This window comes from Lynx rufus, unplaced genomic scaffold (genome assembly GCF_022079265.1).
Source record: "Lynx rufus isolate CCGP_SWC_20201006 ecotype Redwood Valley unplaced genomic scaffold, mLynRuf1.p SCAF_8, whole genome shotgun sequence".
NCBI classification, from domain to species: Eukaryota; Metazoa; Chordata; class Mammalia; order Carnivora; family Felidae; genus Lynx; species Lynx rufus.
In genome coordinates this window covers 36,436,727-36,454,100 of record NW_025814896.1, presented here as the reverse complement: position 1 = coordinate 36,454,100, position 17,374 = coordinate 36,436,727, and the positions used below count along the sequence as shown (strand labels likewise).

Here is a 17,374-nt window from a genome sequence, read left to right as displayed (position 1 = left end):
TGTCCTTTACAACCAGTTAGATTAAAGTCCCTGGTTGCCTGGAACAGTCACTTTAATGTCTTCTTAAATATAAAGAGCCCTTTCCCCCAAAACAAAGAGGTAGAATATTTCTGGTTTAAATAATATAGCATATGAAATACATAGATGTGTCACTCTCTTAAGGAAAAAAAGCAGGTCTGTCATTGGGAATACAACTATTTTTCAAGGGTTAAATATCACTCAGTATTTTTTGCCTACTGATGAAAATGAAAGCTGAAAGAGTTAATATTTCTTTGAGCATCAGCTATTGCATTTAAACAGTGAAAAGTTTTGTGGTACCTCTTTCTTCTGTTCAGAAAACCAGCTGGTATCTTTGTTTGAACCTTGCGGCAATATGTGAAGATCCACCAGGACAGCAAAATTCCCACACTAAAAAGACATTAATGGCAGAGTTAGCTCACGCCCAGCAAACAATGAGAGAAAATCTCACAAATTCCTATGTGGTTGCTCATGATGAAATGGCAACAAAGTTCCCTAGTGGACAGAAATCTTAATATGGGGCAGGGCTACAGGTCATAAACCTACTAGTTTTTGCAAGTTTAATATTTAGGGCAGAAATGCTAAGGAGAAATAGAATTTTAATCATAATAGCAAAGACAAAAAACCTGTGTCCCACACCTTCGAGGGGATGCTCAAGGCATCCAGTGGCAGCTGGAAGGCTATCAAACACTGAGAGAAGTCCAATAGGTCAGAATTGGGTAGGCTCCAGAAAGGAATGGTTCCATGGACAGTCAGGGGAATTCTTTATTTGACATAGGAAAGAACACATATAAGCTACTGCATTTTCAGACAGAGAAAAGGAATGGCTGGGACAGTACATTTGAGAATACAAACAGAAGCAAGGAGAGCAAGGTGGATGCTGAATGACAGTTACCAAAACTAAATTAGTTTTATTAAAATACGCTGTAAAACTGTACAAATCCTGGGGCGCCTGGGTGGCTCAGTCGGTTGAGCGTCCGACTTCAGCTCAGGTCATGATCTCGCGGCTCGTGAGTTCGAGCCCCGTGTCAGGCTCTGTGCTGACAGCTTAGAGCCTGGAGCCTGCTTCTGCTTCTGTGTCTCCCTCTCTGTCTGCCCCTAACCCACTCACATTCTGTCTCTGTCTCTCTCAAAAATAAATAAACATTTAAAAAAAAATTTTTTTTTAAACTGTACAAATCCTGCTTCTTGTCAATGTTCATCAGGGCAGGCAATAGCCATGTTATGGCTACTGAGCACATGAAATGTGGCTACTGTGATTGAGAAGCTGAATTCTAAATTGTATTTGACATTAATTTAACTTAAACAGCCACATGTGGCTAGGCGATTTGTGGCATGGCTATAGACCCTGTAAAAGGTTATAGCCTTTAAATCTCCACACCTTATGAGTAATTTCTGCAAATCTCTGGATAATTGTGGATAAGGTAACTTAGAAAGAAACAGAAGACCATGACTGCAGGTTGGGGATGGTCTCAGAGGCCCAAAGGGTCAGTGATGACCTACAGGAAAATGTCATTTTTGTACCTCTTTGGCTGAACAGGTTTTCTTTTTTGTTTTTTGTTTTTAAATTCCGTGCTGTAATTCAATGATGAAAGGAAAATATTTTCAACGAATGGCCCAAATAGACCAAATATAAATATGGAAGGAAAATAAAATTTGACACTTACCTCATACCATACACAAAAATTAATTTGAGATGGATGATAGACCTACACATAAAAACCAAAACTATCTTGCCAAACTTGCAGTAGAAAAAAATTTCTTAGAACCCAGAAAGCACAAAATATATAAGAAAAAAATTATTAAATTGAATTCTGTCAAAATTTAAAACATTTGCTCATTAAAGGACACCACTGAGCTCCTGGGTGGCTCAGTTGGTTGAGCATCTGATTTCAGCTCAGGTCATGATCTTGTGGTTTGTGGGTTCAAGCCACACATAAGGCTCTCAGGTGTCAGCACAGAGCCTGCTTGGGATCCTCTGTCTCCCTCTCTCTCTCTGCCCCTCCCCGCTTGCGTGCTCTCTCCCTCTCTCAAAAATAAACATTAAGAAATTTTTTTAAAGAAAGACACCATTAATAAGATGAATATGTATGTCACAGGCTAAGAGAAAATATTTATAAATGCATATATCTGACATGAAGGACTGGCATCCAAAATAAATAACTCGTACAAATCTAATATTAAAAAAAAACAAACAACCTAAGCTTCAACAGATACCTCACAAGATAAACAAACAGCTAATAACACATGAAAAAGTGTTCAACATCAGTCATCAGGCAAATGTAAATGAAAACCACCAAGAGATACAACTACATACTTACAAGAATGACTAAAATTAAAAAGATTGACACACCAAATTTGGTAAGGATGTGGAGCTCCCCAAACTTTCATGCATTGCTAGTGGAAATATAAAATGGTTCAACCACTTTGGCAAACGGTTCGTCAGTTTCCTTTACTTAAACACACATTTAATTTACTGACTAAGCCAGCAATTCCACCTTAGGCACTTACCAAGAGAGATAAAACATGTGCACAGGAAGATTTGTATGCAAATGTTCATAGAAGTCTTATTCATAATAGCTAAGACAAGACAGAAGACAACCCAAGTCCATCAACAGGAGAATAAACAAAGTATGGTACATTCATTCAATGGAATGCTCGTCACAAAACTACAGATCCACTCAACATGGACTAATCTCCACATTACGTTGAGCAAAACATGCCAGGCGAAAAGAATACATACTGTAGGATTCCATCTATATGAAGTTCTAGAAGAGCAAAATTCAATCTGTGGCCAAAGCAATCAGAATACTGATTACCTAGGGAGGAGTTGACTGAGAACAGGCACAGAAGAACTTTGTGTGGTGGTGGGAAGGTTCTCTATCTTGGTGGGGTATACGGTTAAGATCAGTTCATTTCAGTGTAAATTATACATCGCTAATAAATAATTTTTAAAGGCTGTGTAAAAGCACATTTACATTTACTGACAGTTATATAAAATGTTCTCTGTCCTTAAAAATGTATGGGTATTTTGGAGGAGAACAAAGTGAAGTTCAACTGGGTAAAAAATAATGAAATATGGTGAAAGAGGATCTCCTATGATGTCAAACAGTGCAGTGTGACCCACTGAACTGCTTCTTAGTGTGTTACAACCAGTATTTTATTTTAATGAAAGAGAATCAAAGGGAATATGTGAATAGAATAAAAAATATCAATATGTCACATGGTACAGTCAAGTCTTATTTTGTGAAACTTATGTATGAGTATACTGAGTTATGATGGGAAGCCTATTTCTTACTGTGGATTTGTGGTCAAAACTGTTTGAAAACCACACTCAAGTATACTGTTACTTTACGTTTCTTCACAACTGTTGATTATAGATTTAACCTTTAAGGAATATGCTGCCACCAGGTGGAGGTCATATGCCACAACTACATGACATTAACCAGGGGTTATTAACTTTTTGTGTGCCATGGGTAAAACACAATGGATTCAAAAGAAAACCAATCTGACTGAAGTACGATTATCCAAATTAAAAAAAAATGTGATTTAGTAATGTATGTACTTGTCTATTAAGGCACTGGCTCTTTTCATAGTGGTAGATCTAATAACTACCAAAAATCCGAAGTAATAGTAAACATACATGATACCTTCAGATATGTGCCACAACTATAAGATAACATGAAAAGAGCTATGATTCTACTGGTGACATATCCTGCAAATACCATGTTTTGAATACTTAATTTATAATAAAAAAATTGGTTAGAATTTGGTTAAAATAAAGATGTAATTTTTGCTCCCATCCAAGTTCACCAACCCTCTCAATTCTATCCCAAACCTGTTGAGGCACCACAGATGGCAGAACAAGAACCTCGCAGAAGCAATGGGATGTGCCTTAGACACATTTTACTGGGTTTCCTGCAAGTGTTTAATCCTGACTCCTTAGACCAAGTTCTCTGCTAGTCCTTCTCCATTAGCAAAATTGGCTTTTAAAATAGTAAAAAAAAAAAAAAAAAAAGTGATACTTGAACAATTTGAATTGATACTATGTAATAGTAGCTTTCTATAAACTTTTTTTTATGTTTATTTATTTTTGAGAGAGACAGAGAGAGAGAACATACATGCACAGGAGGGGCAGGGAGACAGGGAGACAGAGGATCCCAAGCAGGCTCTGCTGTCAGCACAGAGCCTGATGTGGGGCTTGAACCCACGAACCATGACATCACGGATGACTTAAGCCAAAGGCGGGCAATTAACCAACTGAGTCACCCAGGCGCCCCTGTAATAGTAGCTTTCTAATGAATTAAATAGCAAGGTCCAATTTGGTATTCTCTCATCATTTCATACCTTTGATCACAAATAATCTAGTGTAAGTTTGATTATAAACAGACCATTAGAATAGTTTTGTTTTTGGAATCTTACTCCGGTGCTCAAACTTTCCTGGGACTTCAGCCAGACTCTGCCACCAGGCACATGTGCAGTCCCCCCAACACACAGCAGGGCTCTCCCCCTGCAGCCAGCAGTTCTGAGTTCTCCAGCAAGCTCTCTCAGACTCCCACACCAAGCAGCCGTATGCTGCCTTTCTAAAGTTCCCTGCTCTCATAGCTTTGCTGCTTTGCTCCCATGAGTGAACAGAAGTTTTAAGGGAAAAAAAGCCTCCTACTGCTGCCAGGAGCACAGCCTTCACTTCTCCTTAATTAGGAGGAGGCTATTTCATCTCTCAGCAGAGAAACTCCAGCTCTCTTCAGAAAGGGGGAACACACAAACCATGACTTCTTTCTTAAGCCACAGCTGCTCACTTTACACAGGCCAGTTACCTCTTTAACAGACCAAAGGCCACTAGTAAAAGCTTTGCATCTCATGCCCTGGGTTGTGAGTCAACAGGCCAGGGTCTGATCCAGCTTCTAGCCCCCTCCACCCAGACGTTTCGGCCAAAAGCCTGGGAGTCAACCCCAACTCCTCCTTTTCCCTAACCCTCCACACTCAGTCACCAAGTCTTATTGGTTTTACTTCTTGAAGGGCTAAGCACACCTCTGTCTCTCGTTCTGCATGTCACCTCTCTCCTGGTGTCTCATGAACTCTCAACACCAACCAGAGCAATCTCTAACATACGTGCTTTCTGCCCTCTGATTCCAATGCACCCCGATACTCCTGGATTTGTCAACTTTTATGCCTCCTTGAACCCCAGGAGGAGCATGGACATCTCAGTGCAGCTTTTCTGAACAGTTTGTCACTTGGTCCCCTGGATCAGGCCTATGCTTCACATGCTTATTTATTTCTGCACTAAATGGCTGGTCTATGTAGGGGCTGCCCCTGCTAGGCTGTTAGCTCCTTGGTGCAGACAGACAGGGTCCCAATCTCATTCAAATCTACACTGCAGCAATTAGCACGGGACCAGCTCACAACAAGTGCTTAATAGTGTGTGTGTGTGTGTATGTGTGTGTGTGTGTGTGTGTGTGTGTTGTGTACAGACAGCTTTAATCTTCAGTGAGACCCTGCTGGCCTAGCCCGTCAACATCCATGCCACCACTGCTCTGCCTTTAGAGTCTTTATCAAGGGGAAGATTTCACGGCAAGTGCTATTTAAAGGAAGGAAGAAAGGAACGAATGAACAATGACAGTATAAATGGGCTCTGAAGTTTGGGCAAACCACAGCCTTATCTGTAAACTGAGGGTGCTGAGCCCATTCTGGGGACAAGGCTGTTCCGATTCTGCACAGGACACAGATGCATCATAGAACAATTTCCCCTCTCCTTATTCTAGAGTGGCAACAACTATGCCATCACCAGTGACAACCAGTGATTTTCTATAGTTTGAAAAAAAAGGGACTAGATGGATCCTATGATTATCTCACCCTAACCTCACTGCCAGGGGTGGAAGATCTTTTTTTTTTTTTTAATATGAAATTTATTGTCAAATTGGTTTCCATACAACACCCAGTGTTCATCCCAACAGGTGCCCTCCTCAATGCCCATCACCCACTCTCCCCTCCCTCCCACCCCTCATCAACTCTCAGTTTATTCTCAGTTTTTAAGAGTCTCTTATGCTTTGGCTCGCTCCCTCTCTAACTTTTTTTCCCCCCTTCCCCTCCCCCATGGTCTTCTGTTAAGTTTCTCAGGATCCACATAAGAGTGAAAACATATGGTATCTGTCTTTCTCTGTATGACTTATTTCACTTAGCATAACATTCTCCAGTTCCATCCACGTTGCTACAAAGGGCCATATTTCATTCTTTCTCATTGCCAAGTAGTATTCCATTATATACATAAACCACAACTTCTTTATCCAGTGAAGAAATGGGCAGAAGACATGAATAGACACTTCTCTAAAGAAGACATCCAGATGGCCAACAGGCACATGAAAAGATGCTCAACATCGCTCCTCATCAGGGAAATACAAATCAAAACCACACTCAGATATCATCTCACGCCAGTCAGAGTGGCTAAAATGAACAAATCAGGAGACTATAGATGCTGGAGAGGATGTGGAGAAATGGGAACCCTCTTGCACTGTTGGTGGGAATGCAAACTGGTGCAGCCGCTCTGGAAAACAGATCTACCCTATGACCCAGGAATAGCACTGCTAGGAATTTACCCAAAGGATACAGGAGTGTTAATGCATAGGGGCACTTGTACCCCAATGTTTATAGCAGCACTTTCAACAAGAGCCAAATTATGGAAAGAGCCTAAATGTCCATCAACTGAGGAATGGAAGATCTTATCTTGTAATTTTACCTTAAGTGTCAAATAAAGGTGGAAATGCCAACACTTCTCACACATGAAGGTACCTGAGAAGCAGGCTCAGAACCATGAGATCCACGTGCATTCTCCCATTTCCTCATTCATTCAACACCTGCTGAGTTTCACCAGAGCCCTGGTCAGACCCTGAGAGGGAGAGGCACTTACTGTAGTAAGTGTAACCACAGTGTACACCCCAGGACCAGAGGTGGCCAAGCCACCACTCTGCCTGAAGGAGGCCAGGGATGAGGTATATGACCTCCCAGCTAGTCCTGAGGAAGAGGACAGGTGGTGGAGAAAAAGAAAAAAACAGCAGCCACATGAGGAAAGAGGCCTGAATAGCCTGGCATGCTCTGGGGACAAAACAGAGTCCGATAAGCAGAAACAGGACGTCAGCAGATGAGGCCAATAGAGGAGGAGGGTTCAGACCACAGAGGAACCCTGGGCAAGCCAAGGAGGAACAAAAAGACCTGTAGGCTGGAGAGCTCTCTCAGGTAGGAGTGCCTGGGCCGGCAGAGCCATGCAGACAGGTTTAAAGCCACCCCCAAACCCAAATAAGAGACAATGGAAGGTGATGGGTAAAGATGAAGGAGTAGATCTGAGACACACTCAAAAGAGAAAGAAGAGGATGTGGTTTGGGGCAACAATGATGCCCTAGGCATGTGAGTAGTTCCAGTGTGCCCATGGGCTGTCCACAGGCAACTCACTCATGTGGGTCTGCTGGAACTGTTATTGGCATTTTATACCACATGCCACTAAGGACTTAAGGCAGTTCGGATTAATAAGGCAAATATGAAAGATGGAGGAAATAAGAAAAACAAGGGTAGAAATCTAAAATGAAGCCAATGGTAGGTCTGTACAAAATTTCCACCATTGTCATAGGTCTTTGCAACAGTTGGCTCTGAGTTTGCTAGTTCCTGATGTAAAACAAGAAAAGCCAATCAGAGTCTGTAAGATGAGAATGAATCAGTACTGAGGATAACTCAATCATTTCTAAATATTAAATCTAGAGAGACATTTCTCCTGAAGATTTTCATGAAAAACAAAAACAAAAACAAAACATGGCGACTCTCTTCCTGGAGTATCTACCAACATTACTAAAAGGCTTTAAGGAACATATTAAATATCTTCCTATCAAAATAAAGTGCATGTATGTTACATGGAATTAGAAAGTCATGTGGTTTTTGAAGAAAAAGCACAGTTTACAGAGCACCTATGATCTAGGCATTGTGCTAAGCTTTATCTATAGTATTCCATTTAATCCTCACCACTAGCCTACAAAAGAGCACAACTATTACTCATATTTCATAGATAAGGAAGTGGCATCTGAGAAGGTAGAGACTAGTCCCATATTACACAGTCAATAAGTGACAGACCAGAAATCAAATCCAAATCCATTAGACTCTAAAGCCCCCTGCCATGTATTACTTTGAAGAAATATCCCCTCTGAAAAAAGACCACTCAGGACTTCTTTCCAGAAGCCATGTGGAGGCATATTTAAGGCTACCTAGCCTGGAACCCACCCCACTATACCTGTTCCCTCTTAGGGTGAGCACTGGAAGGCTTGTCTATCCATTAGTGACAAAGGACTGAACCAAGAACTCTGAACAGGGTCACTGAGCTCCCTTCCCTGTGCAGTGACTCATTCCATGCTTGAAGAGAGGCACTAAGAGTTCTGATGCTGAAGCTGTCAGTGTGGGGTGCCCTGCTAGGATAAGCATGCAGAGTAGTGGCAAAGGCCCCCCTGCATAGAGACGGGGGTGGGAGGGGGAGGGAAGAAAAGGGGGAGGAAAGGACTGTAGCAGAGGACCAGGGCAATAAATCACACTGAATGTGGGGTGGGGGTGTTGGGACAGGCGGTCTCCTGACAGCAACAATCCTATCCAGAGTTAAAGCAGAAGAAAAGTCAACACAAATCTTTTGTCCACTTAACTCCCTTGCCCTCTCCTTACCCAAGAAATCTAAGCTTGGAGTTTACATTCAAGAAAAGCAACCAGCATACCTTTAGGATGGCATATTCAATAAACAAACAGGTCAGAGAAGGAAAGAATAAAGAGTCATTCCATCAGAGTACAATGTATCATTAATCTAACTGCAAAAACTTACTAAACAAATTGGCAGTAACAATAGTTAAGATTCATTGAGCACTTATTGTGTGCCAGATTCTGGGTAAAGCCCTTTCCTTACATTACTGCATTTGACTCTCATGACAACCCAGAGAGTCATAAACCATTACCAGTCAGTGTTCTGGAAACACTGAGAAACTTAAGAGCTCTGTTCTCTTTCACTTTTAGAAGATTCCTGGTGATCACGGGTAGGCTGTTTGGTGTGGTGCCTTGCCAACCTGGCAAATACTCGTCAGGCCAGGTAGAAGGAACATTCTATAATCTTAGTAACGGAATTAGACCCAGCCCAAATTCAAGAGCACACCCACAGAGAAGCCTCGAGAAAGCCCTAGGATGACAAGCAGGAGAAGGGCCTAACACAAGAAGTCCGAGCCCACAGATCGCTTTCGACGATGCCCCAGTTTAGGAGGAGTGTCCAACTCCCTTCTCTGGGCCTCAGTTTCCCTCTGTGTAAAATGAGAGGCCACCACTGGATCTCCTTCAGGGTGCCTTCCATTTTAACATCCCACCTCCTGGTTGTGTTTGGCTTAACAACCATGGCTTGGATTCTATTTGCACACACAACGTTTGCCCTGATGTATAAGTTATGCAACAGTCACACTGAGTCTGGCACATCGTCTCATCCTGTATCGGTTCACTACAGGCCATGCAAGCACAGTAGTAAAAATCTTAGCAACCAATGAGTCCTCCCCCTGAGCATTCTCTGACACCTCGCAGGCAGGACAAAGCTCCTGTTCGCTGCCACAGCACTTTCATGATTCTGTTGTGGAATCATCACAGGCTGTAAACACATGGCTGTTTACATCCATCTCCTATAGGCTGCCTGTGGGCAGGAGCTGCCTTCCGCTACCTTTGGGTTGTCAATGCCTCATACTGGGCCTGGCACAGAGAGGACAGTGAAGAGTGTTGGTTAAAAAATCCTAAAAACTACATCAATGATAAAAATTACTTTAGTGTCTGCCTTGTTCTCTCTCTAGGAGGGATTATCCGCCTCTCACCTGCACCCTGTCCTCAGAACTGGAAAGACCACAGAATCAATCTCATGGCTTATAACTAAGTCTGCATCATTCATGAACAGAATATTGTCAGCCCAGAAAACAGGTAGCAATACCCACTCCTCCATGCCAAATACTTACTTTCCCACCTTCCAACCAGGCAGAACAATCTGCAAAACCCTGGTTGACTGTGTGGATTCAAACGCAATAAAGGGAACATGTAAGGGGGCTTCTTTGGTAGCAAATAGATAACTAGTTCTTTGGCTCAACTTTTTCCAGCTGAAAGGGACGCAGCAGAGGATGTGACTTGTCTCAGGTGAAAAGGAACCAGAAGGGGAGGGAGTTTCTCTCTCCTGTTTCGTGTCTGTTGCGGGGCTTCTGGCTACAGGTCAGGGACGTACACCTTGCCAGTCATTTGTTTGTGTTTCTTAACAGATTTATTGTTATGGATGGGGAAAGATCCTACATGGGTGGGAAACAAGTCACAAAGGAATGAGAAAGAAAGCAGAAAAACAGAGCTAATGAGTTTGATGACAAAGAGGAAAAAACAGAGTAACAGGCTGATGTCCTTCAGTAAACCGCTTCTGGCCTCCTATTAAGAAAGAGTTTGAGGTTTTGGCCTACAGTGCTCAAAAGTGGCTCACACTCTTCGTGGGTAAGATTTGGGAAGAAAAGCAAAGCACTGTTGGGCATACAGCAAAGGCCAACTAAAGTGGTATATATCGTAAAGCAAAGCTTAAATTTAACATATGCCATTGGAACCTTCAAGTAGCATTTGGGGCTGAATCACAGACTCTAAAACCCACCATTGCAGTTAGGAAGAGTGCAGTTAGGAATAAGCCTTCAGTCGCTCCTTTTGAAAGAGAAGGACCTATTTCATTGCTATAGACACTTTCCCTAATGGTTTTCAAGAAATCATTCTTTCCAATGTAACCAGTAGGCCACTTCCCCTCCAGGGACTGGAGTGGCGTGTACAGAGCATGTGCAGCAACAGGGAGCACAATGACCTGGGGGTGGAATGCATCTGACCTAAACCCCTGGCCTACACCTCAATTCCCCCAGACCAGAGGAAGTTCCTGCGATGTAAAATGGGGACAAAAACCACCTTATGGAGGTATCTGACGAAATGAGAGAATACAGAGGTGCAAGGCTTCGCACAGTGCCAGCCATACAAAGGGCTCAGTGGGTTGTTGTGGGTTTCCCCCACCCCTGTAAAGGTAGAATTTGCCTCAAATTCCAAGGCATATCACATGAACTCTGAATTGTCAGTTCCATAAGATTTACAAACAGATAGGGCACAGGCTTCCACCTATTCCTACTAAGAGCTAATAAATGCCTCAAAACTCTTTTGTACAGTTTTACTCTGGCCATGCACTGCTTCTTGGAAGAACAGATGGCTTGTAATCACAGCTGATTATAGAGTAAAACTATGAGCTCTCCCCTCCCATATTTCTGCAACGAGAACATGAAATGAAAAGATAACCTGAAAGACATTATTATGTACTTGAGAAAGTCTTAGGTGGCTGGAAAGACAAGCAACATTCATAATTAGCAACATTGAGGCCATCAGGAGTGTGTTCAGGACCAATCATGGCCAACCATTTAGTAATCGGAATATGGAATTGGATAAACAATAAGGGTATAGGTCCCCACAAGCTCTGCTCACAATTTTATCCAGCATATGTGTTATCAAGGAACTCTGGGATGCGGGTTTGATTTTAAACTCTCTAAAAATTAACATTTTAGAAAATATTCTTTTATATCCCAGAGGAATCTTGACAGTCTTCAATGTCAAGAAGTATAAAAGCAGTGTAGCCTATGAGTTAAAGAAACTTACGACCACTTATAAAATGAATCAGAAAGAAAAAAGAAAACAAAAAACTCTGCAAATATTCCTCTAGTGATCAATGCCTGGAATTCATGGATTGCTCTAAAGGACAGCCAGTCTCGAGGGAGATTTCTTGAAAGAAGAAGGGAGATAAAACGTGGCACAATTTTCCACCCTTGTTGGTGCAAGGGACAAAGAGATTTTGATGGCTACTTTGGGGAATCTGGGTGACTTAGAGGAATTCTGTTTATTCAGTTAAATATTAAATAATTTAATGAATCCCCCACAGCGGTATGTTTTCTCTGGAACCCTCTCATCTACTTTCTACTACAACAAATGACTTGCCAGATAAAGCTATGACAGGCACTCTCTGTTGAATCTAGTTGCCATTTGATTTTTTGTCAAGTATTAATACTGTCCACACATTGTTGATAAAGGGGGCTACCTGTAAAAGGGGTAAGCAGTGCTTCCAAAGCCAACTTAAAGGGGCCAAAGATAAGGCTAACATGTAAACTTTACATGAAGGCAAAAAGAATCCAAGTGTATGGCTGCAAACCAAAACACAACCTCAGAGTCAGGACTTCCTGAGGCCTATTGCACATGAAAAGCTTCCACTTCTGCAAGGCTCAGAGTTACCTGAGTCTCAGCGAGGCCCAACCAAGTCAAGTGCAAGCCTCGTCTCTACCCTTAGCCATACTTATTCTCTTGGTTCTGCCAGTTCAGGAAAGTAATCTGTGTGCACAACCTGAAGGGTATTTACTCACTGAAGCCTAGACAGAGGCCTGGCTCTCAAAGTACCAGCAGCATTAGAATCTCCTAATTGTCTCCTATGCAAATTCAGGCCTACCCAGTCAGAAATTTGAAGGGTATCCTGTGTTTTAACAAGTCTTCCAGGTGATTCTGGTTCAGGCTCAAGTTTAAGAAGCAGTGCTGTAGGCCACTGTGTCTCCTTGAAGATAATTCATGACTTTCTCAGTATGAAAAAGGAACGTTCTTGGCGGTTACAATAAAAAGGAAGAAAAAAAATCCTATCAAGTTTCATCATGTAAAACAATGGAAGGTGGCAACACACCAGAATTGTGAAAATATTACAATTCTAAAACTCACAAGAATATCACCATTTTATCACAATGGTAAAATAATTCCCTTAGAGTTGTAAGAAACTCAAAGTAGGATTTTCCTTAGAAAGGAAACATAACCCTCTAGAGGTGAATGTGATGTGCAGCCAGGGTTGAGAACCACAAATACAATAATGCCTTGCTGAGAATCTTAAAAACTTACCGCTGGCTTAGGATAAAGACGGTGATAGAAATCCAAAGGGAAAACATGATCTATCTGCCAGACTGAGATCGAGCCTTAGCAGAAATAGAAAGGAAGGAGGTGGTAAGCCTCAAACAGACAGGGAGGTTATACAGTGGCACGTCAGTCCTTGAAATGAGGTCAGACAACTGGGCTCCAGGGAAACCGGTCCCAGGGCATGAACAGGATGGGCACTGTACACAGCTTGGCCACAGAGATGATGAGGATCCCTGCAGTGGCAATAGATCCTAGAGGGGGGCAAATGGCATTGCAATTTGCAAAAGGGGGCAAAAGATAGATTTTCCAACTATAAACTTAATCTCTAACAGATTATTAGAGGGGATCCAGAAGAAAACCCAAAGTATAAATATGAAAAACTACACCAAGATTCTCAGACGATAACAACTGGTGAGATGTGGCTGACAAAGCAGATATGAACCCCCACCAGGAATCAGGCAAAGTTTCCCATGACATCCCTTTGCCTGAACTACTCCACCGAAACAGCTTCTGTGAAGGTTACCAATGACCTTCATGTAACCAAGTCCAATGGTCAGTTCTTGGCCCTCATGTTACTTGAACTCTCAGTGCCATCTAAGAAAGTGGTTCTTTCACTTGCCCCTTACAACTCTCATTTCTGGGATAACATGCTTTCCTGGCTCTCTTCCCTCTTCCTTATCCACTATTTCTCAGTCTCTTGTGCTGGCTCATCCCCATCATACTGAATCTAAACTGAGTAGGGCTCAGCCTGTAAACCTCTCCTATCTCCACCTACACCCTCATCAGTCTCCAGGTTTCAGATTCCAGACAGTTCACATACTGATGACACCTAGCATTCCTGATCTAGTCCAGACATCTCCCGAGCTCCACATGTACAAATCCAGCTGACTACTCTACATCTCCACTTGGATGTCTAACAGGTATCTACAACATAACAAATTCAAAACAAAACTATTGATATATTACCCTCAAACCTGCTCCCACCAGGTTTAGTTAAGCTGGTTTGGTGAACGGCAACTCCATTCCTCCAGTTGTTCAGTTCAAAAACTGTGGAGTCATCTTTAATGCCTCTCCTTCTCTCATAATCTCTCATAATCTATGAGTAAAACCCTAGCAGCTTCTACTTTCAAAAGGGCCTGCCTGGGACATGGAAAGAGCTCAATAAATATTAATTGAATGAATCTCTGAATGAACAAATGAATCCAGGTGAAGAAAAACCAGAAAAATTGGGGTGGAAGAAACGATGATTAGGTGAATTCATAACTAGTTTAACAGCCATAACCACAGGATGGCTTTTTCCTTGATCCTTGTCTTGGTCCACATTCTTGGCAGTGACATGGATGAAGGTATGAAGATACAGTGCCAACAACATAGGTGGATGATACTGCATGAGATGGAATAGTGAATATTTTGTTGGGGTAGCAAAAATGATCTGGAAAAAAAAAACACACACAAAAAAAAACAAAAACAAAAAAAAAACCCTGGATCTCTGTGACTCAGAGACAAATAAAATTAGGTTATGATGATGAGTTAAAGAAAGTAGTTAGATCAATCTAACTAAGTGGAATTTAATAAGGATATATGTAAGGGCCAAACTTTGGCTCTAAAAAACTAATCGCCTGAGCACAGAGGTACTCTTAATCAAGAGTAAGCTGAGTGGGCAGCATTATGCTGTGGCAGTCAATGATGGCAATTTCATTTTAGGCTACTTTAACAGTAGCAGCTAAAATAAACATAATGACGGCTATGTTTTACGCATTTAGTGTTCAACTAGTTTCAAAATACATAGACAAACTGTGACAAATTAGAGTAAGAATGTCAACTTAAAATCATCCTATAAGGATCAACTGAAAAAAGGAGAATGATTCACTTTTTTAAGTAAAAGAAAAAACCAGGATGAAATAATATTCACAGGACTTTTAAAAGTGGAAGAACAATTCTTTTTAGTTCTTTCGGGCCTTAAGAAATAGAGAACCAGATGAGAGCAGAGAAACCACATTAGCAAGACTTTCGGACCCACTGGCCTTCCAATCAGGAAATGATACGCCATGGGAGGTGGTGCACTCACCACCCAACCCAGGAGATCAAAGCGTAAAGTACATGAAATAGACAACCGCGTAAATATCACACTGTTATTACAGGTCACTGGTCTAATTGTGAGAAGTGATGAAACTCCTACAGGAAAAGATGTACAACTGACTTGCTCCATTTCATTGATAAGCCACTTAAACCATCCAAAGCACAATCAGTGACTGGTTTGGAGTTTTTTTAGTGTACTCCTAAAGATGTGGGCCTAATGACCTTAAGAAGCAGAGAACTTGTCTTCTAAGAGACACTTTAACAGAGAAAGCTTGGGCTTTAGAATCAGACAGATGAGTGTCCCAACACTGGCTGCACCTTTTACGGTTGTTTGGTCCTGGGCAAGTTTTTCAGCCTCTGAGTCTTAATTCCTTCTCTGTAAAATGGGGTAATCATTCCTGCTCCCACAGAGATATTCTTACGATTAAATTCAAAGAGGAAAAAATAGAGTACAATAGCAAATGGTAGTTAGAGAATAAATTGAGAGTAGTTAACAAATGAAGATATGGTTCTCAGTCCCAGTATTGAAACTAATGAGGGTCACAAGACTGACCAACACTAGCCAAAAACTTTCTTTGGTGACAGAAATGTTCCTTGTCTGTGTTGATACCTTAGCCACAAGCCATGAGAACGCCTGATATGAGCCTAGTGCAAATTTTGAAATTTCTCTCATTCTAAAAGGTTATTTGTGATTAACGTATTAACTTAAATAGCTGCATGTAGCTAGTGGCTACCACACTGGACAGCACAGATACTTCCCTAAAGGGACTCCCAGCTCAGAAATCCTGGTTCTATTATTTTAGTAAGAGAATAAAACCAAAAGCACAAACAACATCAGGAACCCCATAATAGGAAGTGCCTAGTGATGCAAGGGGATTCCCATCCCACAGGGAATTCCAGAAGGCTCCTCAGGACTGCATGTGAGGGAATGATAGGGACTAACCTGGGAAATTTCTATGAACTTTACCAAGGATGGTGCTGATCCAGTAGAACTGTTTTAAGTAAAGGTGTTTTCCTTGTAAATAGAATATGAAGCAATAAAAACTGTTACTGCCAATTACAGGATTAAGAAGTTTAAGTTTCCCTTCACCTCTCACCCCTTTCACTGTGACCCTGCTTCATCCAATCAGAAAACAAGATTCAAGAAGAATTCTTAAAATTATTATTGCAGCCACTGTAATCGTTCCTAATCCCACAGCTTTCTCCAAGAATGAACCTTTTAAGTTTGGTGCTGAATTTCCCTTCCTACTCTGCTCTACTTCTCAGAGCTCAGGAAACAATCCCCTAACTACTCTCATCACTACTTCATCAAGTTTCTACAAAATGAGCAAGAGTTCAAAGGGAATTTTCAACCAATTCATGCCTAAGGCAGGAAATTGAAATACCAAGTGGGATAGAAGAATGTTAGACAAACACAGGCGAGGTCCACTGGTGAGAGCCGGAGTTTTTCTCCCCCTGACCCATTTTTTAGAGAACTACAAAGGGGAATAAAGGGAGGTGGTTAATTGGTCACAGGACTTGTTTAGAGCCACCTCTACTTTCCTTTTCTAATTGACTGCTGGGAATAACACCCTCTTCAAGGACTGCTCTGAGGGGAAACGTGCTAGGACAGGCGATGCACTGATGAAATGGCTTCAGAAGCTGAAGATCATTAATTAAGAATATTGACAGTGAGCTTGAAAGCTTCACGGGAACAAGTGGGAGGCACAACGTGGTATCAGCTGCGACCTACACATTAGTAATTAAGCCTTGTGAAGGCTCTCAGTGGAAAGTTACAGCTCCCAGGCATTCCTCCTTGGATGAGTGAAGAGTCTCCTGAGGCAACTGAACTCTAACGACAGTATCATTGACTCTACAGTAGTATTTCCAACATCACTATAATATATATACCCCTGATTCTCAGGATTCAGTGTCTTCCAAGCACCACTACCCAATGCTTGAAATACTGTTTCTTAAACCTGAGGGCACATCAGATTCACCAGGAGGGCATGTCACAAATGCAGATTAAAAAGGCTCACTCCCTTGGGGCGCCTGGGTGGCGCAGTCGGTTAAGCGTCCGACTTCAGCCAGGTCACGATCTCGCGGTCCGTGAGTTCGAGCCCCGCGTCGGGCTCTGGGCTGATGATGGCCCAGAGCCTGGAGCCTGCTTCCGATTCTGTGTCTCCCTCTCTCTTTGCCCCTCCCCCGTTCATGCTCTGTCTCTCTCTGTCCCAAAAATAAATAAACGTTGAAAAAAAAAAATTAAAAAAAAAAAAAAAAAAGGCTCACTCCCAGAGTCTCATTTCATAGGCTTGAG

General features: G+C 41.9%; 1 protein-coding gene across 1 annotated transcript in view; it reads right to left on the bottom strand.

The window, feature by feature from the left end:
* SLX4IP (SLX4 interacting protein) overlaps window positions 1-17,374 on the bottom strand; it is a 177,975-nt gene that overhangs the window by 65,452 nt on the left and 95,149 nt on the right. The window contains exon 3 of the mRNA XM_047068248.1: window positions 319-408. Within this exon, the coding sequence (XP_046924204.1) occupies window positions 319-408 (90 nt within the window). The remainder of the gene's footprint in view (window positions 1-318; window positions 409-17,374) is intronic.